Raw genomic sequence first — 24356 nt, 5'->3', positions numbered from 1 at the left:
GTCTTGTACTTCATTTGCACATTTAATATGTGTAATGGTTTTTTAAATGAAATCATTCTAGGTACAGTGATTGTACAACCAGAGCCAGTGCTGAATGAAGACAAAGATGATTTTAAAGGGCCTGAATTTAGAAGCAGAAGTAAAATGAAAACTGAAAATCTCAAAAAACGCGGAGGTAAATACAAGTGAAAATGAAAACATGAGTTTAAATTGCTGTTTATGACCATATTGGAAAATCTGATGTGCTTATTAAAAATACCTCCACTTTTCTGCCCATTGTTTATTAAAAGCACTACTTAAAAATAACTTCTGTTTCTCTCTGAGCTCTGAAGCAGAAAAGGTTAAACATTTATCAAAATACCTTTGCCTTCAGTGGCTATAAAGTTATTTCAAGAAGCTTAGCATTCCCTTCTTGAATATTAGTTCTGTAATGCCTATATGCCAAAATACCATGTGTTCCCTCTCACCCTGAAAGAATTTCAGATTTGGACAAAACCTTGCCTGTGGCCTTGGGTAACTTTATATATATATAATATATTGTATCATAGAGTTACCTGTGCCTTAGTATTATTTGGGGTGCTTGTTAAAAATTCAAGTCCCTTAACTCCACTAACAAATTAGAATTTCGGGGGATGATGTTAAGAATGAGCCCCATTTTGTTCTTTTGTATATTAAAGTTGGAGATCTGCTGTAAGGATAATAATGTAGAGATGAGTAGGAAGGAGAAGGGAGCTAGAGCTAGTAACCTTCCTTCTACCTGTCTGAGCCGTCTCTTCCTTTGTCTGTCTACCCCTACTTATACACACACCATGTTGGCTAATCATCTGTAAAAAGTTAGCTTAAGGAGGATTCATTTAGAAATTTGACAATGGAGTATGTTTCCCATTTGCTTGTGTGTGATTTTTAAATAGTGCCTGTATATTTTTTGGGCAGATTTACAGAGCCATGATCCATGACCATAAAGGGAACGAATCTCTAAGAAATAGAACAAGACACCAAATTTCCAAGTAGAAGTGTAATGGAAGCATGTCTGTTTAATATTTATCATGTTACTTGTGAAATTATAGCATAGTACTTATATTGGTGAAATTTGTGCAGATTTTTATTTCAGTGCTATATTATTATCTTGATGGAATTAGTAAAATATATCTGTATTTGTTATATATATTTTCGGATTAAATAACTCATTAGGTTGTTGGAGAAAATCAAAGAAATGTTGTTTCGTCTGTTGTCCACAAGGGGGTGTTCTGCTCCTTTCAAGCATACGGAAGATTTATGGAGAATGTAGTTCATAGTGGGGAAACTGCCATTGCAGCAACAGAGCTCACCAAAGCTGAATAGTTTTCTTAAAACAAGAGAATCAGCAAGTAGAAGGTGACTGTAGGGATCAGTAACAAGAGTCTGGAGAAAGATAACTAAGTGTACTGCATTGTATCAAAATTAATATCTAAATGGTGTCTTTGGGGAGGGACTCTGGTGCAGTCAGTGTCTAGAATGTGTATAAGGGCCAAAAGGAGAATGCAAAAAGAACCACAGTTGTTGGGGAATGTGTTCTTAGTGCCACTTCACTATGCTGCTGGTATTTGGTCTGAGCTGATATATTTGGAACATTTATTGAGTGTTTTGTGTAAGAATGTTTATATTATGCTTAATGAAATATGTATGTTTATAGCCATATAGTAGCACCTAAATCTCTCATGGTAATTTTTGTCTTAATGATTTGCTACATCTTTAAACTGTCAGAAATCACACAGGAAATTTAACTGTTTACTTATATATGCATGTATGAATAAATTAGTGATCTGAGGTACTGAATTGCTAGTTAATAATCAAACTTCCTAGGAAAGTTAGTTCTATAATTGAAGCCTAATTTAGGAAACTATCAAGAAGGTGAACTGTGTATAAAGTAATCTTATATTGATTTGAAACAAAATTAAAGATACCGCTATATCCACCATTTCAGGAGCCACTTTTTAAAAAACACCATAGCCTATTGACAACCTTTTCCCCAGTTTGTTAGAAAGTATACTTTACACCTAATTTTTCTATGTGGCACAATAATTTTATTTTAAATTCCAGTATAGTTAGCATACTGTGTTATATTAGTTTTAAGTGTGCAATATAGTGATTCAACAATTCCATACATCACACAGTGCTTATCATGACAAGTGTACTTCTTAATTCCCATTGCCTGTTTTACCCATCCCCATACCCACCTCCCCTCTGGTAACCATCAGTTTTGTTCGTTATAGTTAAGAGTCTGTTTCTTGGTTTATCTCTGTCTCTTTTTTTCTTTTGCTCGTTTTTTCCCCTTAAATTCCACATATGAGTGAAATTACATGGTATTTGTTTTTCTCTGACTTATTTAGCATTATACCCTGTGGTTCTAGCCGTGTCGTTGCAAATGGCAAGATTTCATTCTTTTTTTATGGCTGAATAATATTCCATTGTGTATATATACCATATCTTCTTTATCCATTCATCTATCAATGGATACTTGGGCTGCTTACATAATTTGGCTATTGTAAATAATGCTTCTCTAAATATGTGCATGTGTCCCTTTGAATTAGTGTTTTTGTATTTTGGGGGTAAATACCCAGTAGTACAATTACTGGATCTTAGGATAGTTCTATTTTTAACTTTTTGAGGAACTTCCGTATTGTTTTCCAGAGTGGCTGCACCAGTTGACATTCCCACCAACAGTGCAAGAGGGTTCCTTTTTCTCCATATCTTTGTCAATACTTGTTTTTCTTGTGTTTTTGATTTTAGCCATTCTGACAGGCGTGAGGTGATATCTCATTATATTTATAATTTGCATTTCCCTGGTAATGAGTGATATTGAGCATCTTTTCATGTGTCTGTTGGCCACCTGGATGTCTTCTTTGGAGAAATGTCTGCTCATGTCCTCTGCCCATTTTTTAATTGGATTATTCATTTTTTGGGTGTTGGGTTTTATAAGTTCTTTATATATTTTGAATATTAACCCTTTATCAGATGTCATTTGCAAATATCTTCTCCCATTCTGTAGGTTACCTTTTAGTTTTGTTGATTATTTCCTTCACTGTGCAGAAGCCTTTTATTTTGATATAGTGCCAAGAGTTTATTTTTCTTTTATTTCCCCTGCCTCAGGAGACATATCTAGAAAAGTGTTGTGATGGCTGATGTCAGGGACATTACTGCCTGTGCTTTCTTCTAGGATTTTTTTTAAATTTAAATTCAATTAACCAACATATAGTACACCCTTAGTTTTTGATGTAATGTTCTGTGATTCATTAGTTGTGTGTAACACCCAGTTAGGATTTTTTTTTATTAAAGGTTTTATTTTTAACTAATCTCTACACCCAACATGGGGCTCAACCTCACAACCTTGAGATCGCGAGTTGCACGTTCCACTGACGGAGCCAACCAGGTGTCCCTCTTCTAAGATTTTTATAGTTTCAGGTCTCACATTTAGGTGTCTAATCCACTTTGAGTTTATTTTTGTGTATGGTGAAAGAAAGTGGTCCAGTTTCATTCTTTTGCATGTAGCTATCAAGTTTTCCCAACACCATTTGTTGAAGAGACTGCCTTTTTCCCACTGGATAGTCTCTTCTTGCTTTGTCAAAGGTTGACCGTATAATTGTGGGCTTATTTCTGGGTTTTCTATTCTGTTTCATTGATGTGTGTGTCTCTTTTTGTGCCAGTACCATACTGTTTTGATTACTACAGCTTTGTAAATAATTTAAGTCTGGAATTGTAATACCTTCAGCTTTGCTTTTCATTTTCAAGGTTGCTTTGGCTATTTGGGGTCTTTTGTAGTTCCATGCAAATTTTAGGATTGTTTGTTCTAGCTCTGTGAAAAATGCTATACCATGGTATTTTGATAGGGATTGCATTAAATGTGTAGATTGCCTTGAGTAATTTTAGACATTTTAACAATATTTGTTCTTCCAATCCATTAGCATGGAATGTCTCCATTTCTTTGTGTCATCTTCAGTTTTTATCATTAATGTTTCACAGAAATTTGTTCTCTTTAAATCTGTTAAAATGTGTTGAACTCAGAAATGAAAATGCTTCTTTTCCATTTATACACTGTATTATAATCATTAAGATATTTCATAGCTAAAAATAAAAATGTAAAGCATATACATGTAGAAACAAGTAACATTTCACCATTATTCAGTATTGGCTTTACATCTCACTTAAATAAAATAATTGGTTCAGTCTTACTCCTCCATTTCCTCCTCCTCCCACCCCTCTAATGATTATTTTGAAGTTTCTGTGCGTGTGTGTGTATTATTTTCATACATGTTATTATATTTTTCCTATACATGTTTATTCATAAAGCATTTATTTTTCACTTAAAATATATAAAGTAGTATCCTGTGTATATCCTTTTGCAACATTTCACATTCAGCATTGCTTTTGAAGTGTGTCCATCTCAGTGAATGTACATCTAGTTTTTTATTTTCCACTGCTCTATAGAATTCTGTTATATGAATAAACCACTGTCCATTTCCCAAATGGAAGTTATTTCCAAGTTTTTCTTTTCAGAGTTTTCTAATTTCCTATTTAGTGCTGCAATGAATATCGTATATACGATTCTTTGTGCACATGTGGGAGAAATTCTCCAAAGGATCACCTAGTTTTGTTTAATTTTTTTTTAAGATTTATTTTATTTATTTATTAGAGAGAGAGCACAAGAGGGGGGTATAGTCAGAGGGAGAAGCAGACTCCCTGCCGAGCAGGGAGCCTGATACGGGACTTGATCCCGGGACTCCGGGATCATGATCTGAGCCAAAGGCAGTCGCTTAACCAACTGAGCCACCCAGGCGCCCTAGTTTTGTTTAATTTTTGAGTGATATGTGTGCAAAAGCATATAGAAGATGCTTAATATTTATTATGTTAACATTGGATGAACATTCATATTCTAGTTTTTATTAGTATATCTTAATGCAATCATTATTTGAAATGAAGCACACTGTGTATTTGTTTCTGTTAAAACAAATACAGAATATATGAATACTTGAGATCAAACACTAATGTAGGACAGTATGATATAAAATATTAGCAACTTATATAGTGAGTCTTCAAATTCTCTATATTGTCTGGAAAAGTATGATGGCACCCTTAAAACTTGGTTGAACTTTTTTAACTTCTGCAAATAAGAATATTTGTGATAATATTTGGGTCCATGGTGATTTGGATCTATACAGAGTAAGAAAAAAAACAAAATAGCAAATTGAGAGGTGGGAAATGTGTGTATTGTTTTGTCTTTTATTTAGAGATATAGTTTATTCTTTTAATTATCTCCTTTTTATTTGTGAATGCAGGCATTTTCATTGGCCTGTTTGGAATCATAATCTGTCATCTTATATCAAGATCTTGGTTGCACATCGGAATCATCTGTAAAACTAAAAAAAAATGTCTAGGAGGTTCTCATTCAGTGGTTTAGGGGTGGGAATGGCAGCCTCTGCTTTTAAAAAGTTTCTTCAGATGATTCTGATGTCAGCTCAGATTGTAAAGCACTGCTGTAAGCAGAACTAAGGATCAGATTGAGGCAGGAGAGGTTTCCTTTTTGTTGCATTGGGTTATCTTCAGTCTGTTTTCCTGCAGACACTGGAATGGGGCTCTTCCTTCCCCCTCCAAGTCATTCTCAGGTTTTGCTGCCAAAATAGATAGATATACCTGCAAGTCTTATTTGTCCTTAATTGGAAATAGTAGACAGTGCTGATATGGAGTAGATAGTGAAATAGAAGACAGGTCAATGGGGATTATGGATAGTATTGAAGTAAATCTGAGGTAAGAAATTGGTAATTTAAAATTATCAGGTTTTCACATACTATATTGGAAGAGTCTGTGCAGACATTTTCATTTTGAGGATAAAAAATTAATGGCATACCTAACTTTTAAGTGTAAGGATGCAAAAGACTGTTCCACATATGTCACTTGCTTCCCCATTCTTAAAGAACTGATAATTTATTTGCAAAGCAATAGCAAAATGAAAACAAGCTCTTGAACCCCTATTTTTAGAACTTCTCTTATGGAGTCTCTTCATGTTTTATCCAATTGTTGTGAGAAATAGGGTTTGCATCTGTAAAAGGAAACAGATTAGGATTTGTAGTTCTGGAATTTGCCAAGGTTGTCATGTTTTTAGTAAGTCCATAAAATTGTTAGCCTTTTGTGTCCAAAATGTCACTTTTCTAAGAATTATGAGGTATTTAATTTGTAATATGAAAATTGCAAAATGCTGACTAAAGTAAATATCTTTTCTTATGTGTGTGTATGTCTGAATAATGGTCACTCCTTTCTCCTAGAAGATGGGCTTCATGGGATTGTGAGCTGCACAGCTTGTGGACAACAGGTCAATCATTTTCAAAAAGATTCCATTTACAGACATCCTTCACTGCAAGTACTTATTTGTAAGGTATGTAATGATCTTTTTATTCATTCTAGAAATATTTGAATGTTTACTATGTGTTAGACATTTGGTTTACAGTGTCAGACTTTTGGTGCATAGTGATGAAGAAGATGGATGTTGTCTCTGTCTTTGGAGGGCTTATATTGTAATGGGGAGGACAGACATTACAAAAAGCCCAGTAAGTGCCATGATAGGGGAAGTACTGTGTACTGTGGGAACACACAGGAAGCCTGTGTACTTTGGAGTTAGGTAGGGGGGCTTTATAATGGAGATGATATAAGCTGGTATCTGAGCTATAAATAGGAATTAGCCTGGTGAAGTGGGATTGGCTCAGCATATTCTAAGCAGAGGCAACATGGTATTCAGAGGCTGGTAAGTGAAGCAGAGCATGGTGTGTTGGCAAACCTGAAGAGTTTACGTGTGTGCAGATGTATATGTTTTATAACCTTCCATCTTATGTATTCTAATTACCCAAGTCTAAACTCTCCACGTGGGGCAGGGTTTTGACATAAGTTGGTGATGACAGAATTAAAAATGCTTTATATGTGTTGAAGATAGTTTTAACAGTCTGTGTATACTCTTTTATTAATAATACCTTGGAGTTAATTTTAAATATAATATGAAGGTTATGATTTCCCTAACTCATTACTGCTAAGATTAATTCTGGGTTAGTTTGTTTCCCAACAAAATGCCTCCTTGAAATGCAGGGGCAGACTAGATTTTCCTCAGAGTTCCAGGTCTAGGTCTTTTTTTTTTTTTTTAAAGATTTTATTTATTAGAGCACAAGCGGGGAGGAGGATCAGAGAGAGAGAGGAAGAGAGAGAGAGGAAGAGGGAGAGGGAGAAAGAGGGAGAGGGAGAGGCAGACTCCTCGCTGAACAGAGAGCCAGATGTGGGGCTTGATCCCAGGACCCTGAGATCACGACCTGAGCTGAAAGTATACACTGAACTGACTGAGACACCCAGGTGTCCCTTTAGGTCTTTTATTGTATGAGTTTTTGATATAGACCTACTTAAGTGGACTAAATTTACTTTTTATTTTAGCAATTTGTGTCCCTTTGTTCCTTGAATTCAGTTCAACCAGGAGCCTATTTAGGGGGACATGTTGTGGCTTCTAGTTTTAAAATGGGATAGCTGAATTTCATATTGCTGGATTTGTAATGTGCATTTCCTTTCTCTTTTCTAATATATGTAATTGGTTTTTTTCAAGGGCTGGTCTGTTGAGCCTAGCCCATTTTGGTAATCAGTACTTTTCATCACTGGGCATAGAACCTTCCCTTTCTTTCTCCAGGCTTAATGAAAATGAATTTAGAGTCATTCAGACTTGGATTTGAATACCAACTTTGCCTGTTAACCTAATTGTATGACTTGAGGAGATTTACTTACGTATTAGCCTTTTCTCTCAAATTGGATATAATACTTCCTATCTTGCATGTTTTGAGATTTAAAGAGAACGTAGCTTAATGTAGGATAATGTTGCATAGCTGTACACATAGCAGCTGTTTATATATGAAGGCTATTAAATACATTAAGTAGCAGCAACATCTAATACATCTTTATGTAGAGGTTTAGTAGCTCGTTGTATGAAATTAGAAACTTGCTTTACCAAAATCTTTTATAAACTTTATATAAGGAATAGTGGTACTTGATGATATGGAAATCTATTTCAAGGGATTAATTTATTGAGGTATTTCTATGTCTGGAAAATACTAGTATTGGGTAGTGCAGTGGTTTTGCTTTGATTCTGTAAAACACATGCAACACACACACATTTCCTTTACTTTTTTTTAATGACTTAAAAATAAAGTTTTTGTCCTTTATGAATGTTATCCATTTTGAATATAAAATTTCTCCTTCCCCTTTTCTTTTAATAGAATTGCTTTAAATATTACATGAGTGATGATATTAGCCGTGACTCTGATGGAATGGATGAACAATGTAGGTAGGTAATAAATCAAGATGAACTAACATTCAGTATTGTCTACTTTTTTGGGGGAAATTCTTACATAGTATGTTATTAGATCCATTTTTTTGTAGTATCATCATTGATGTCCTTAATGGAAGGTTATTCTTTTCCACAAAACCTTAGGCTTATGTCTGTGTTAAGTTTCTAGTAAAGAATAAGCAGATGACCCAAATTACTATTAAAATTCCTGGCAGGAAAATTTAAATTGCTTTAATAATGAAAAAATTTAGAGTGAGTTTCATTTTGGAATAATATTTTTATCTTTTAATAATTTCAGGTGGTGTGCAGAAGGTGGAAACTTGATTTGTTGCGACTTTTGCCATAATGCCTTCTGCAAGAAATGCATTCTGCGCAACCTTGGTCGAAAGGAGCTCTCTACAATAATGGATGAAAACAACCAGTGGTATTGCTACATTTGTCACCCAGAACCTTTGTTGGACTTGGTCACTGCATGTAATAGTGTATTTGAAAATTTAGAACAGTTGTTGCAACAAAATAAGAAGAAGATAAAAGTTGACAATGAAAAGAGTAATAAAGTATATGACCATACACCCAGATTTTCTCCAAAGAAGAATAGTTCCAATTGTAATGGAGAAGAAAAGAAATTAGATGATTCATGTTCTGGTTCGGTAACCTACTCTTATTCAGCACTAATTGTGCCCAAAGAGATGATTAAGAAGGCAAAAAAACTGATTGAGACCACAACTAACATGAACTCCAGTTATGTTAAGTTTTTGAAGCAGGCAGCAGATAACTCAGAAACCAATTCTGCTACAAAGTTACGCCAGCTTAAGGCTTTTAAATCTGTGTTAGCTGATATCAAGAAAGCTCATCTTGCATTAGAAGAAGATTTGAATTCAGAGATTCGAGCTTTGGATGCTGTAAACAAAGAGAAAAATACCAAAGAGCATAAGGTTATAGATGCTAAGTCTGAAACAAAAGTACGAAAAGGAGAAAAACCCTGTGCTTTAGAAAGAAAAGATATTTCAAAATCAGAAGCTAAACTGGCAAGAAAGCAGCTGGATAGTGAGCACATGGATCAGAGTATTACAGTACAGGAACAAAGAGCAAATAAAAGTGCCAGTGGTGAACATAAGAAATCTGATAAAAAAGAAGAACCTCAGTATGAACCTGCTAACACTTCTGAAGATTTAGACATGGATATTGTTTCTGTTCCTTCCTCAGTTCCAGAAGACATTTTTGAGAATCTTGAGACAGCTATGGAAGTTCAGAGTTCAGCAGATAATCAGGGAGATGGCAATAGTGGAACTGAGCAAGAACTGGAGAGTTCTTCTGTAAAATTAAATATTACTTCAAAAGACAACAGAGGAGGTATTAAGTCAAAAACTACAGCTAAAGTAACAAAAGAATTATATGTTAAACTTACCCCTGTTTCCCTTTCTAATTCTCCAATTAAAGGTGCTGATTGTCAGGAAGTACCACAAGATAAAGATGGCTATAAAAGTTCTGGTCTGAACCCCAAGCCAGAGAACTGTGGACTTGGACAGGAAAAGAATGATAATGAGCATTTGTTTGAAAGTGAAGTTCCATTACTTTCAGAAGAATCTGATCTTCGAAGATCTCCACGTGTAAAGACTACTCCCTTGAGGCGACAGACAGAAACCAATCCTGCAACATCTAATTCAGATGAAGAAAGTAATGAAACAGTTAAGGAGAAACAAAAACTATCAGTTCCAATGAGAAAAAAGGATAAGCGGAATTCTTCTGACAGTGCTATAGATAATCCTAAACCTAATAAATTGCCTAAATCTAAGCAGTCCGAGATTGTGGATCAGAATTCAGATTCTGATGAAATGTTAGCAATCCTCAAAGAGGTGTCCAGGATGAGTCACAGTTCTTCTTCAGATACTGATATTAATGAAACTCATACAAATCATGAGAAGACTTTATATGATTTAAAGACTCAAACAGGGAAAGATGATAAAGGAAAAAGGAAACGAAAAAGTTCTACTTCTGGCTCAGATTATGATATTAAAAAAGGCAAATCAGCTAAAAGGTCTATAATTTCTAAAAAGAAACGACAAAACCAGTCTGAGTCTTCCAATTATGACTCAGAATTAGAAAAAGAGATAAAGAGCATGAGTAAAATTGGGGCTGCCAGAACAACCAAAAAAAGAGTTCCAAATAAAGAAGATTATGATTCTTCTGAAGAAGAAAAACACAGAAAAAAAGGAATGGATAATCAAGGGCAGAAAAATTTGAAGACTACACAAGAAGGATCATCTGATGATGCTGAAAGGAAACAAGAGAGAGAGAATTTCTCTTCAGCAGAAGGCACAGTCGATAAAGACAGGACCAACATGGACTTAAGAGATCGAATCTCTAAGAAGCAGCAGTCAGGTGTTTCTTCTGATGGTGCTGATAAGCTGCCTTCAGGGAAAGAGGAGAGTTTTAATTCTCCAGAAGACAAAAAGGTTTCTGAAACTAAAGAAAAGAGTAAGCATTTGAAAACCAAATCATGTAAGAAAGTACAGACTGGTTTATCTGACATTGCTGAGAATTTCCCAAAGAGAGAGCAGAGTGATGAATCCTCTGAAGATGATAAAAAGCAGAGCAAAAAGGGAACTGAAGTAAAAGAAAAGAAAACTACAGACTTGAAGAAAAATGTAATTAAGATGGAACAACAGTATGAATCATCATCTGATGGCACTGAGAAATTACCCGAGGGAGAAGAGATTTCTCGTTTTCCTAAAGGCATAAAAGGAAATAAGAATGACACAACTTATGGAGAAAAGAAAACTAAAAAAATAAAAAATAAAACTTCTAAAAAGAAGGATGACGTGTCTGATAATGCTGAGAAATTACAGGGAAAAAGAGATAGTTGTGATTCTTCAGAAGATAAAAGGAGTAAGAATGGGGCATCCAGTAGAGTGAAGAAAAGATGCAACTTGCCTGAAAAGAGTTCAAGGAAGAGACAAGATTGTTCATCATCTGATACTGAGAAATATTCCATGAAAGAAGATGGTTGTGATTCTTCTGATAAGAGACTGAAAAGAATAGAACTGAGGGAAAGAAGGAATTTAAATTCAAAGAGAAATACCAAGGAAGTACATAGTGGCTCATCATCTTCTGATGGTGAGGAAAGTTCTGAAGACAATAAAAAGCTGAAGAAACAGAGAACTTCAGCTAAAAAGAAGACAGTCAGTGTCAAGGAGAAAATGAGAAACTCCCTAAGAACAAGCACTAAAAGGAAGCAAGCTGACATTACATCCTCATCTTCTTCTGATATAGGAGATGATGATCAGAATTCTGTAGGTGAGGGGAGCAGTGATGAGCAGAAAATTAAGCCTGTGACCGAAAATTTAGTGCTGTCTTCACATACTGGATTTTGCCAATCTTCAGGTATGCAAAAATAAATAAATTCATAATTTATGCTTTTACCCTCTTGAATAACTACATTGTTTAATTTTCCCTGAAGCCAGTCAAATGCAAGGTTACTGTTTAGGAAAAGGCTCTTCAAAATTTAAAGATTTACTAAAAAGCCTTCATTTATTTTCATGCCATCATTGGAAGGTATTCCACTATCGTTAGTATTCTGTATCAGATATACCAGGTTTGTTGGGTAGATAACAGAATTTCTTTACCAATGTTTAGTGCTTTTTCTGGAGTAATAATCAGTAGTTTATGAAGGAAAATAAGACCTGTGCCAGTAGTTTGGTAGGTATATATTCACGTAATGGAGATGTGTGCTTGGTGCTAGTATAACATAGTGTGTGGAAGTTTAAACTGCCTTGCCGTGCATATGACTTTTTATGTAATCAGTGTGGGGCTCGAACTCACAACCCCGAGATCAAGAGTTGCATGTTCTTCCAACTGAGCCAGCCAGGCATCCCTGCATATGACTTTTTAAATTGGACAGATTAACTTTGTGTCCAGTGAAATTCTCTGAAAACTTTAAATTTACATCATTAAACCCACTGCTGATGCTTGTCAGTTTTTTCTAATCACATGAACAGATGTTTCTGTCTATAATAATAACAAAATAAAAGAAAAATCCAAAAAGTAGATGAATTACCTTACCCTGGGGAGATAGAGAACTAGGACAATTAGTCGAACAGTGATAACCCCCAAAAGAGTTATAAAAATAATTTTTATCACTGTTGCAGTTCTTAAAAATCAGTTGTATAATACATGTGCATATGTCACTTGCATTGTCTTTTTTTTAAGTTAGTAAACCTGTCAGTTAACCAGGGACATGTCAAACTTATTCATTCGTATATTCATTCATTCATTCTAAAAATTTATTTATATCCAACTCCAGCTTGCTTGCTTATTTATTTATTTAATTTCTTTAAATTCCAGTATGTGTAACATACAGTGTTATGTTAGTTTCAGGTGTATAGTGGCTCAGCAACTATATATTACTCAGTGCTCATCATGATAAGTGTACTCTTAATCCCCTCACCTATTTCACCCATCCCCTCCTTCCCCTTTGGTAACCATCAGTTTGTTCTCTATAGTTAAGAGTCTGTTATTTTGTGTTTGTCTTTTTTCTTTGTTCATTTGTTTTGACTTCTTTTATTTAGCATTATACTCATGATCCACCCATGTTGTTGCAAACAGTAAGAGTTCATTCTTTTTTATGGCTGAGTAATATTCCACTGTGTGTGTGTGTGTGTGTGTGTGTGTGTGCGCGTGTGCGTGCGTGCACACACACACACACACACACCACATCTTTATCCATCTATTGTTGGACACTTGAGTTGCTTCTATAATTTGGCTATTGTAAATAATGCTGCAATAAACTTTAGAGGGGTGCTTATATCTTCATAAATTAGTGTTTTTCTCTTTGGATAAATACTAGTGGAATTACTGGATCATATAGTAATTTTCTTTTTAATTTTTGAGGAATGTTCGTACTGTGTTCCACAGTGGCTATACCAGTTTGCATTTTCACCAACAGATTCCTTTTTCTCTACATCCTTACCAACACCTGTTTTTTGTTTTTGATTTTAGCCATTCTGACAGGTGTGAGGTGGTATCTCATTGTGGTTTTGATTTGCATTTCCCTGATGATGAGTGATGTTGAGCATCTTTTCATGTGTCTGTTGGCCAGCTTTATGTCTTCTTTGGGAAAATGCCTGTTTATGTCTTTTGCCCATTTTTAATTGGATTATTTGTGGGGTTTTTTGGTGTTGAGTTGTATAAGTTCTTTATATATTTTGGATACTAACCCTTTATTGGATATATTGTTTGCAAGAATCTTTTCCCATTCTATAGGTTGTCTTTTAGTTTTGTTGATTGTTTCCTTTGCTGTGCAGAAGCATTTTATTTTGATGTAGTACCAATAGTTTATTTTTGCTTTTGTTTCCCTTGCCTCAGAAGACATATCTATAAAAATGTTGCTATGGTAGATGTCATAGAAATTACTGCCTATGCCCTCTCTTAGGATTTTTATGGTTTCAGGTTTCACATTTAGGTCTTTAATCCATTTTGAGTTTATTTTTGCGTATGGTATAAGAAAGTGGTCCAGTTTCATTCTTTTGCATATTGCTGTCCAGTTTTCTCAACACCATTTGTTGAAGAGACTGTCTTTTTCCTATTGCATATTCTTGCCTCTGTTGAAAAATTAATTTTGTTGAAAATTGATTGACCATATAATGTTGAATTTAATTCTGGGCTTTCTATCCTGTTCTTTTGATCTATGTGTCTGTTCATTGTGCCAGTACCATACTGTTTTCATTAGTATAGTTTTGTAGTATATCTTGAAATCTGGGATTGTGATACTTCAAGTTTTGCTCTTTTTTGAGATTGCTTTGGCTTTCAGAGTGTTTTGTGGTTCCATACAAACGTTAAGATTATTTGTTCCAGGTCTGTGAAAAATGCTGTTGGTATTTTGATAGGGATTTCATTAAATCTGTAGATTGCTCTGGGTAGTAGGGATATTTTAACAGTATTTGTTCTCCCAGTCCATGAGCATGGAATATCTTTCCATTTGTGTCATCTTCAGTTTCTTTCATCAGTGTTTTGTTTTCAAAGTACAGTTCTTTCATGTTCTTGGTTAACTTTATTCCTAGGTATTTTATTATTTTTGGTACAATTGTCAGTGGGACAGTTTTCTTAATTTGTAATTCATTATTAGTGACATTTGTACATCATTATTAGTGTATAGAGATGCAGTGGTTTTCTGTACATTGATTTTGTATCATGTGACCTTACTGAATTCATCTATCAGTTCTAGTAGTTTTTTGGTAGAGTCTTTAGGGTTTTCTATATATGGTATCATGCCATCCACAAGTAATGAAAGTTTTAATTCTTCCTTACCAATTTGGATGCCTTTTATTTGTTTTTGTTTTCTGATGGCTGTGGTTAGGACATCCAGTACTATGTTGAATAAAAGCGGTTTGAGTGGACATCCTTGTCTTATTTCTGATGTTAGGGGAAAAGCTGTCAGTGAACTCCATGGTGAACACGGAGTATGATGTTAGCTGTGTGTTTTTCGTAAATAGCCATTATCGTGTTGTGGTATGTTCCTTCTAAACCTACTTTGAGAGTTTTGATCATGAATGGATTTTATACTTTGTCACGTGCTTTTTTTACATCTATTGAAATGATCATATGTTTGTCATCCTTTCTCTTATTGTTATGAGGTATCACATTGGTTGATTTGCAAATATTGAACCACCCTTGCAGCCCAGGAATAAATCCTACCTGATCATGTGAAAGATTTTTTTTAAATGTATTGTTGGATTCTGTTTGCTAGTATTTTGTGGAAGATTTTTGCATCTATGTTCTTCAGAGATACTGGCTTGTAGTTCTCTTTTTTAGGGATGTCTTTATCTGGTTTTTGTATCAGGGTAATGCCTTGTAGAATGAATTTGGAAGCTTTCATTTGTCTTCCATTTTTTTGAATACTTTGAGAAGAATTGGGTATTAACTTCTTAAAAAATATTTAGTAGAATTCATCTGTGAAGGCATGTGGTTCAGGACTTTTGTTTGATAGGAGTTTTTTGATTACTGATTCAATTTCACTGTTGGCAGTCAACCTGTTCAAATGTTAAATTTCTTTGCGATGGAGTTTTAGGTTAAATGTTTCTAGAAATTTATCCATTTCTTCTATTTTGTTCAGTTTGTTAGCATATAATTTTTCATAATATTCTCTTACAACCCTTTTTATTTCTATGGTGTCCATTGTTATTTCTCCTCTTTCATTTTTGATTTTGTTTAAGTCCTCTCTCATTTTTTTGATGTGTCTGGATGAAGGTTTATCAGTTTTGCTGATCTTTTCAAAGAACCAGCTTCTGGTTTCATTGATCCATTGTTTTTTTTTTTTTTTTTTTTAGTTTGTAATTTGTTTATTTATGCTTTGAACTTTATTATTTTTTTCTCCCACAGGTTTTGGGTTTCATTTGTTCTTCTTTTTGTAGCTTCTTTAGGTGTAAGGTTATGTTGTTTGTGGGTTTTTTCTTCTTAAGGTAGGCCTCTAGTGTTACAAACTTCCCTCTTAGAATAGCTTTTGCTGCATGCCAAAGATTTTGGAGCATTGTGTTTCATTTTCATTTGTCGCCTTGCATTTTTTGATTACTTCTTTGATATCTTGATTGACACATTCATTGTTTAGTAGTGTATATTTAACCTCCACGTATTTGTGTTCTTCCAGATTTTTTCTTGTGGTTGATTACTAGTTTCATAGCATTGTGGTTGGAAAAGATGCATGGTATGACTTTGATCTTTTTGAATTCGTTAAAGTTTGTTTTGTGGCCTCACATGTGATCTAGTCTGGAGAATGTTCCGTGTGCACATGCAAAGAATTATGTTCTCTTTTAGGATGGAATGTTCTGAATATATCTGTTAGATCCATCTGTTCCAATATGTCCTTCAAAGCTGCTGTTTTCATGTTGATTTCTGTTTGAATGATATAAGTGGGGAGTTAAAAGTCCTCTGCTATTATCATGTTACTGTTGATTACTTTCTTTGTTTGTTATTAGCTGTTTTATGTTTTTGGGTGCTCCAGTGTTGGGTTCGTAAACATTTATGGTTGTTATACCTTCTTTTTGGGTTGTACTGTTTATGGTTATATGGTATCCTTCTTTGTCTCTTGTTTCAGTCTTTTTAAAGTCTGTTTTTTTCTGTTACATGAATTGCTACCTGTCTTTCTTTTTACATCTATTTGCATGATAAATGTTTTTCCATCCCTTCACTTTATGTCTTTATGTCAGGAGTGAGTTTGTGTTGTTCATATAGATTGGTTTTGCTTTCTTATCTATTCAGTCATTCCATGTTTTTTGATTGGAGCATTTAGTCCATTTACATTCAGAGTAATTATTGGTAGGCATGTATTGCCATTTTGCTACTTGTTTTATGTTTGTTTTTGTAGTTTTTCTCTGTTCCTTTCTTCTTTTGCTCTCTTCTCTCATTGCTGGCTTTATTAGTGATATGCTTGCATTCCTTTCTCTTTATTTTTTTGCATTATCAGTTGTTTTTGATTTGTGGTTGTCATTAGTTTTATATAAAACATCTTCTGCATGTAGCAGTCTATATTAAGTTAATGGTTGCTTAAGTTTGGATGTACTACATTTTTACTCCTCTCCCCCATGTTTTAGATATATGGTGTCCTACTTCCTTTTATTTTGTGAATCCCTTAACTGATTTTTATTGATATACTTAATTTTATTGCTTTAGTGCTACCTACTTTTCTTTACTCCTAATTATGGTCTTACCTTTCCACTCAGAGAATCCCCTTTAATATTTTTTTTTTAAGATTTTTATTTATTTATTTAACAGAGAGAGAGAGCACAAGTAGGCAGAGCGGCAGACAGAGGGAGCAGGAGAAGCAGGCTCTCTGCCGAGCAGGGAGCCTGATGCGGGGCTCGATCCCAGGACCCTGGGATCATGACCTGAGCCGAAGGCAGCCGCTTAACTGACTGAGCCACCCAGGCACCCCCCCCCTTTAATATTTCTTGTATGGCTCGTTTAGTTGTGATGAATTCCTTTAACTTTATTTGTCTTGGAAACTCTTTCTTTCTATTCTGAATGATTGTCTTGGTGGAGAGAGTATTCTTGGTTGCAGTTTTATTTTCCTTCAGCACTTAGAATATATCATGCCAGTCTCTTCTGGCCTACAAAGTTTCTTCTGAAAAATCTGCTCCTATCTTTATGGAGTTTCCCTTGCATGTATCTGTTTTCCTTTCTCCTGTTCCTTTTAAAATTCCCTCTTTATCACTGCATTTTCCTATTTTAATTACTATGTGTCTTGGTGTGGACCTTATTGGGTTGATTTTATCGGGGGCTCTTTGTGCCTCCTGAATCTGGATGTATATTTCCCTCCCCAGATTTGGGAAGTTTTGAGCTGTTATTTCTTCAAGTAAATTTTCTGCCCCTTTTTCTTTTTCATGTCTTTCTGGGGTCCTTATAATGTGCCTATTACCATGCTTGATTGTGTTACTGAGTTCCCTAAGTCTGTTTTCATTTTTTATTATTTTCTTTCTCTCTTCTGTTCACCTTGATTACTTTCCATTACTCTGTCTTGTAGGTCACTGGTCCATTCTTCTACTTCCTGTCTTCTATTTATTCCCTCTAGTGTATATTCAGTTTTAGTTATTGAGCCCTTCATCTCTGATTGGTTCTTGTTTATGTTTTCTACCTCTTTGTTGAGTATCTCAGTGAGGTTTTCTACTCTTTTCTCGATTCCAGTGAGTATCTTTATGACCATTACTTTAAATTCTCCCTTAGGCATATTACTTATCTCTGTTTTGTTTAGCTCTCTTGCTGTGATTTTGTCATGTTCTTTCATTTGGGACATATTCCTTTTTCTCCTCATTTTGTCCAATTCTCTGTGTCTTCTTCTACATGTTAGCCATGTGCTCTTGTAAGTAGTGGTCTTATGAAGAACAGGTCCTATAGTGCCCTACAGTGCCGTGTCCCTTGTTCACCAGAACCTGACACTTCAGAATGTCTCCTGTGTATGTTGTTGTATCCTAATTTTATGGCTGAGCCTCACACTGCAGGGTATTCTCCCCATGTTGTCTCCTGAGAAGTTTTTGTTGGTAGCCTGAGCCTGCCATTAGACCAGATGTCTGCCCTCAACCTGCTGCTGGGCCCACATGTGGACTCATGTGTATGCTTATTGTTCCCTCTGCTCCAGGGCAGAGTCATTTTGGAGTGGTGCTGGCCACTCTTGGGGCTGTAAGCACACTGCCAGATTTGTGTCACTTCTTTGGATGGTCTCCTGCCAAGGGTATGTTGGTAGTAGCTGTCTGTAGAAGAACATGGGGGCAGGGTATGTGTGGTACCAGCAGGGTCAGTGCCACTTGTGGAAGGTATCTTGCAGCCACCTGAGAAAACTTTCCAGAGTCCAGGCTGGTGTGGAGGGGGCAAGTCTACAGAAGACATAGTGGGGTAGGACATGCTTTTAGCAAGGTATGTGGAGAGTGTTGGTGCTGTGCTGGTTCCTGCAGGAATGGGGAGGGAAATGACACCTGCCAGCTTTTTGGTCTTGCAGAAGTCTCCCAGTGATCTCTGCCCTTCCAGCACATGCTCTGAGGTTAATAAAGAAACCACCTTCTCATATACCCCAGACCCTTTTCAAACTGCTGTTTGTATGCTGTATCTCAGTGGGGTTGTTTGTTGTATTGTCTCTTAAGGATGGGGACTCAATTTCCTATTGCCCCCTGGTTCTTCCAGAGTTGAGCCTGCTGATTTTTAAAATGTAATGTGTGAATCCCCACGAGTTGTAAGTTCTTGGGAAGTTAGGTCCCTCTGGTATTCAAAGCCAAATGTTATTGAGATTTGTCTTCCTGGTGTGTGGGTCTGCCATGCCTGGGGTGCATAGCTTGGGGTCTGCTCTTTTTCCCTGTATGCGCCTGTGACATCCTTCCTTGCTTCTGACAGATCCACAGGTCACTTTGGCTCACACTGCATTTTCGCCCTTTCTACCGTCTTTATTGTGGCCTCGTCTGTACATTTAGCTGTGGAAAGTCTGTTTTGCCCGTCTTCAGGTCATTTTCTTTTTTATTTGCGCTGATGTGGCTGTTACGTAGATGTAACCATAGGATGAGGTGAGCCTGGGATCCTCCTGCTCTGCCATCTTCACCAGAAATCCACCTGAACTTTATTTTTAAATTTTTATAAAGGAGATTTTAGGTATAAATGTGTTCCCAGCACAGGTAGAATGTTTAAATTTTTCCTTTCAGTCCTTAGGTTAGGAGTTTCCATTTATCTCAATTAGGTTTTGTGCAATTAACTTGAATTGTTTTTTAAAAAATTTTATTTTTATTTTTTTATTTCTTTAAAAGATTTCATTTGAGAGAGAGAGAATCAGTGGGGGGGGGGGCAGAGGGAAAAAGAGAAGGAGCCGGACACAGGGCTCCATCCCAGGATCCTGGGATCATGACCTGAGCTGAAGGCAGACACTTAACCAACTGAGTCACCCAGGCATCCCTGATATTGCTTATTGCAATATCCCTGAGTATTGCTTTTTAATAAAACTTCACATTCCTTGTATGGAGTGCTTATCTGATGAGTTGTTTTGAAAACCAAGTGTGATTTTCATGGCATATTCAGTTTAATGCGTTGCTGTATCAGATGCCTATATGGCTTTTAACGACTGTCCCCAAAATTGTTGGCCTCAGTGTTTCAGAATTTCCAACTTTTTTGACTTTTAGAAAGATAATATCGATTAGTTAGCATATATTATGTAATAGCCCCAATCACATGTGGGGCAACACTCCCATAATTAAACAAATTAGTATTTCTGCACAAAACATGTGAACATTCGTACTTAAAGGAATGAACAGTTTCGATTAGGTTTTGCAGCCAAATGAACTTTGGGAACAGCTTGTAAAACTTAGTTTTGAGAGCCTTGATTTCAGAATTTCGGTTGACCTTTGAAGAATGCAGGGGGTAGGGATGCTCACCCCCTGTTCAGTCAAAAACCCAGGTTTAGCTTTTGACGTCTCAAATATTTAATTCTTTTTTTTTAAGATTTTATTTATTTATTTGACAGAGACAGCGAGAGAGGGAACACAAACGGGGGGGGGGAGTGGGAGAGGGAGAAGCAGGCTTCCCGCTGAGCAGGGAGCCTGATGCGGGACTCCATCCCAGGACCCTGGGATCGTGACCTGAGCCAGAGACAGACGCTTAACGCCTGAGCCACCCAGGCGCCCCTCAAATACTTAATTCTTAATAGCCTACTGTTGACTGGAAGCCTTACGAATGACATAAATAGTTGATTAACACATATTTTGTATATTTTATATACTATATACTGTATTCTTACAGTAAAGTATAAACTAGAGAAAAGGAAATAAGAAAATCATAAGGAAGAGAAAATAATTATACTGGTGTACTGTAAAAAAAAAAAATCCATGTATAAGTGGACCTGTGCAGTTCAAAGCTGTGTTGTTCAAGGCTCAACTGTATGGTAGTGTAAGAGATTGTTTGTATTCAGTGTTTTGTTATCAGGTTAGTTGGGAAAACTCTTATTAAGGATTAGAGTATAAGAATAATAAATCATGAGTAGTTACATGGAGTATTCTCATTGGCAAATTGTAGGCTATTGAATTAAACTTTGGAAAACTGGTTTCCATGATTAAACAGCTTCCCTAGTGAAAACAACATGTTTGATTTCAATTGCTGATTTTCATTTCCCAAAATCTAACTTGATTTGACACATATGAGAGGTTTGTATGAGAGGTTTGTATGATATACCTCTCATGTTTGGAATTATTAGTGCATAGTGTAATATGTATTCATTAGATCTTAAGAAGAGATGGCAACATATGGCAAATATTGTAGGGTGCATTTCCCAATAATTCCTTACCTGAGCACTGGTCTAGATCACTGTGTTCCATTTTGATCATTGTGTTCCATATAACTTTGTTCTGAAGGATCATCGTGCTGGTTAGGAGGTGATCCTTTTTTCATGTATGTATCCACAGAAGCCTTGAGAATTGAGCTTTTCTGCAGATGCCAGTCTCAACATTTTGGTGGAATAAGCCATGTTGTTTGGATTTTCTTTATCCTGGATATTTCTTGGAACTGGTTACTTTAGATGAAAAAAAGATAATTTTGCTTGGGAATTAACACATCTAAAAATTGGCCTTTGTAAAAATGCTTAAGCAGAAAAGATTATGAAGGGTGTTGAAAATAAGCACTATAAAAAGTACTGTTTCAAGATAAGTTTGGGTGTGAGCCAATGATAAGTGGCATTCCTTTTTTTGAGGATTTTATTTATTTGTCAGAGAGAGAGTGCACAAGCAGTGGGGGTGGCAGGCAGAGGGAGAAACAGGCTCCTAGCTGAGCAAGGGAGCCTGACGCGGGACTCGATCCCAGGACCCTGCAATCATGACCTGAGCCGAAGGCAGACGCTTAACTGACTGAGCCACCCAGGCGTCCCGATAAGTGGCATTCCTTAATAATTTGTATGCATATATAAACATAGTATATTTTCTTAATGTGTCCAACTTTGAACTTTTAAAAGGCTCCCCTGCTCCCAGATATTTAGATAATTCCAGTTTATTCAGCCATAGTTGGGTATCCTATTATGAGGTACGGTAGTTTACTAGAAAAATTTGGACTTGGGAATGGCATGAGCAACTAAAATGAAGAACATGGTCCTAGGAGATTGCAGTCCCGTGAACAAGATAGACATAGATAAGTCATTATTTAAAAAAATACCAGAAGAAACATATAAAACTAAAATGGGGCTGTGTAATAAATAGCAAGTGGGCCATTTAATCTAAATATTAGAGGAAGACTTCGAAGAACAGGTAACATTTGAACTCAACTTTGAAGGTTGTGTCAGATTTTGAAAAGTGTAGTAGAGGAATGACAGTAATATTACTAGTAATATTTCATTTGAAGATTGGTCTGCTTGAGGTATTTATTGTGAGTTTGGTAGGGTATTCTAAGATTTATTTTTGCCTTTCTGTATTTAGCATATTTCTGTCCTGAACCTATAGGTGTCTATGTTCTTTATGAATTTTTTCCTTCATTTTCTCCCTATATTTTATTATAAAGCAATTTTATTTTATTTTTTTAAGATTTATTTATTTAGAGAGAGAGTGCTTGAGCTGGGGGAGGGGGAGGGAGAGGAAGAGAGAATCTCAAGGAGGTTCCATGCTCAGCACAGAGCCTGATCTCATGACCCTGAGATCATGACCTGAGCCGAAATCAAGAGTCAGACACTTAACTGACTGAGCTACCCAGGTGCCCTCAAAGCAGTTTTAAATATACAGGAAAGTTTCTGTCATTAACATTGTACTGTGTTTGCTTTATCACATATCTGTTTATATATCCTTCTATTTATCCATCAATGTACCTAATTTTTTTTCCTTTTTAACTGTTCATTTTGAATTAATTATAAATTCACAGGACATTGCAAAAAAAATAAAAAACAAAAAACATACAGGGAGGTCTTGAACAATACCCTTAATTCAGTTTCCCCCAGTGGCGACATCTTGTGTAACTATAATACAGTATCAAAACCAGGAAACTGAAGATTTATTGCAGTTTCACTAGTTTTTCATGCACTGATTTGTGAGTGTATGTATATGTAAGTATAGTTCTATGCAGTTATCATCACATGTGTAGCTTTGTATAACCACTACTACAACCAAGATACTGAACTATTCCATTACCACAAGGGTCCCTTGTGCTACCCCTTTACACATCCCCTTGCTTATTCCCATTCTTAACCCCTGGCAAGTGTTAATTTCATTTTCATCTCTAATTTTGTTATTTTGGGGTGGAATCATGAAGTGTGTAACCTTGAGATTGGCTTTTTTCACTCAGTGTAATGCCCTTGAAATCTTTTCCATTTCAGAATAAGTGGTAAACATCAGCATACTACTCCCTAATTACTTTAGCCTATATAGTATTAATTAGAGGCAAATATATGTTTGTTTTTGAGGTAAAATTTACATAGTGAAGTGCACAAATCCTAACCTCTTTAGATTTTTAATCAAAGGATAGCAGTGTAGCTTTTTATAAGGAAATCAGTTTTACTATACTTGAATATATCTCTTGGTAATTCTGATCATGACTACAATACAGATTTAAGTATATTTTACTTGCTACTACCAAAATATTAATAGCAATTTTGCTATTCTTCAGTTTAACAGAATAAATTAGACATCTCTTAACTTTAAACTTAAAATGGATCACTGCAAAGCTTATTTCAGCAAGGAAGTTATGGTACTCTGATGCCAAATTGATAAAGACTTGTTACTAAGAAGGATTAGCTTTAAACTGTTGTATTCTGGGAAGAAACTTCGAAATATATAAAATCCAACTATTGTTTTACTGCTGGCACTTCATAAATTCCCCATTGTGCTTTCCTTATAAATTTTTTTTACTCATGTTTTGGATCCAGAGTACAGTTTAGAACCCACTAGTTGTTTTGATGTTTTTGGCTTTCAGTTTTATTTTACATGATTTTACTTATATAGATAATTTAAAGCTAATTTTAAGTACACTTTTTTCCCCTCAAGGAGATGAAGCCTTATCTAAATCAGTGCCTGTCACAGTGGATGATGATGATGACGACAATGATCCTGAGAATAGGTATGATTCCATCTGTAAGGACTTAAAAAAGATTATAACACACCCTAGGCGTGGGCACAAACAGCAGCAACGGAACCGCAAGCCGGTTGTAAAAACCAGGAGTGCCTGCCTTAGAAAGACTCGCTCACAGTCTTCCTGCAAGTTTGAAAGAAAGGCCAGAAAATGGGCTAAAACTCAGAAACCTTAAGAGAAAGTAAATATAAATATTAACACACCTAGCATAGGGTGTGTTATAAATACAGCACTGTCAATTTTACGTTCCCATGTAAACTGTGATAATTTTTTGAGAATATTTTAATTTCAGATTATTTTATTGATGAAGGTAAATCATATCTCAATAAATTGGTGACAACAGACATCTCTCTCCTCAATATCTGATTATTGTTTTTAATTGCCATCTAATATGGTGGTCCTATTTATTAAGACCCATTCAAAGTGAAGAAAAGGAGATTGCTCTGATATTTAA

The 24356-nt window shown here is 35.6% G+C and overlaps 1 protein-coding gene across 9 annotated transcripts in view; it reads left to right on the top strand.

Moving 5' to 3' along the window:
* ATRX (ATRX chromatin remodeler) overlaps positions 1-24356 on the top strand; it is a 297464-nt gene that overhangs the window by 87311 nt on the left and 185797 nt on the right. For 5 of the 9 annotated variants that reach the window (XM_025883129.2, XM_073880895.1, XM_025882974.2 and 2 more), the window contains 5 exons: positions 62-175; positions 6297-6406; positions 8274-8341; positions 8643-11728; positions 23818-23890. In XM_025883129.2, the coding sequence (XP_025738914.1) occupies positions 62-175; positions 6297-6406; positions 8274-8341; positions 8643-11728; positions 23818-23890 (3451 nt within the window). The remainder of the gene's footprint in view (positions 1-61; positions 176-6296; positions 6407-8273; positions 8342-8642; positions 11729-23817; positions 23891-24356) is intronic. The other 4 variants (XM_073880896.1, XM_073880894.1, XM_073880898.1 and 1 more) reach the window with 4 other exon arrangements.

Source organism: Callorhinus ursinus, unplaced genomic scaffold (genome assembly GCF_003265705.2).
Source record: "Callorhinus ursinus isolate GAN/ISIS: 27379988/994484 unplaced genomic scaffold, GSC_fseal_2.0 scaffold40, whole genome shotgun sequence".
In the NCBI taxonomy this organism is placed as follows: domain Eukaryota; kingdom Metazoa; phylum Chordata; class Mammalia; order Carnivora; family Otariidae; genus Callorhinus; species Callorhinus ursinus.
Note: the sequence above shows the minus strand (reverse complement) of the source record. Positions and strands in the feature narration are given on the sequence as shown.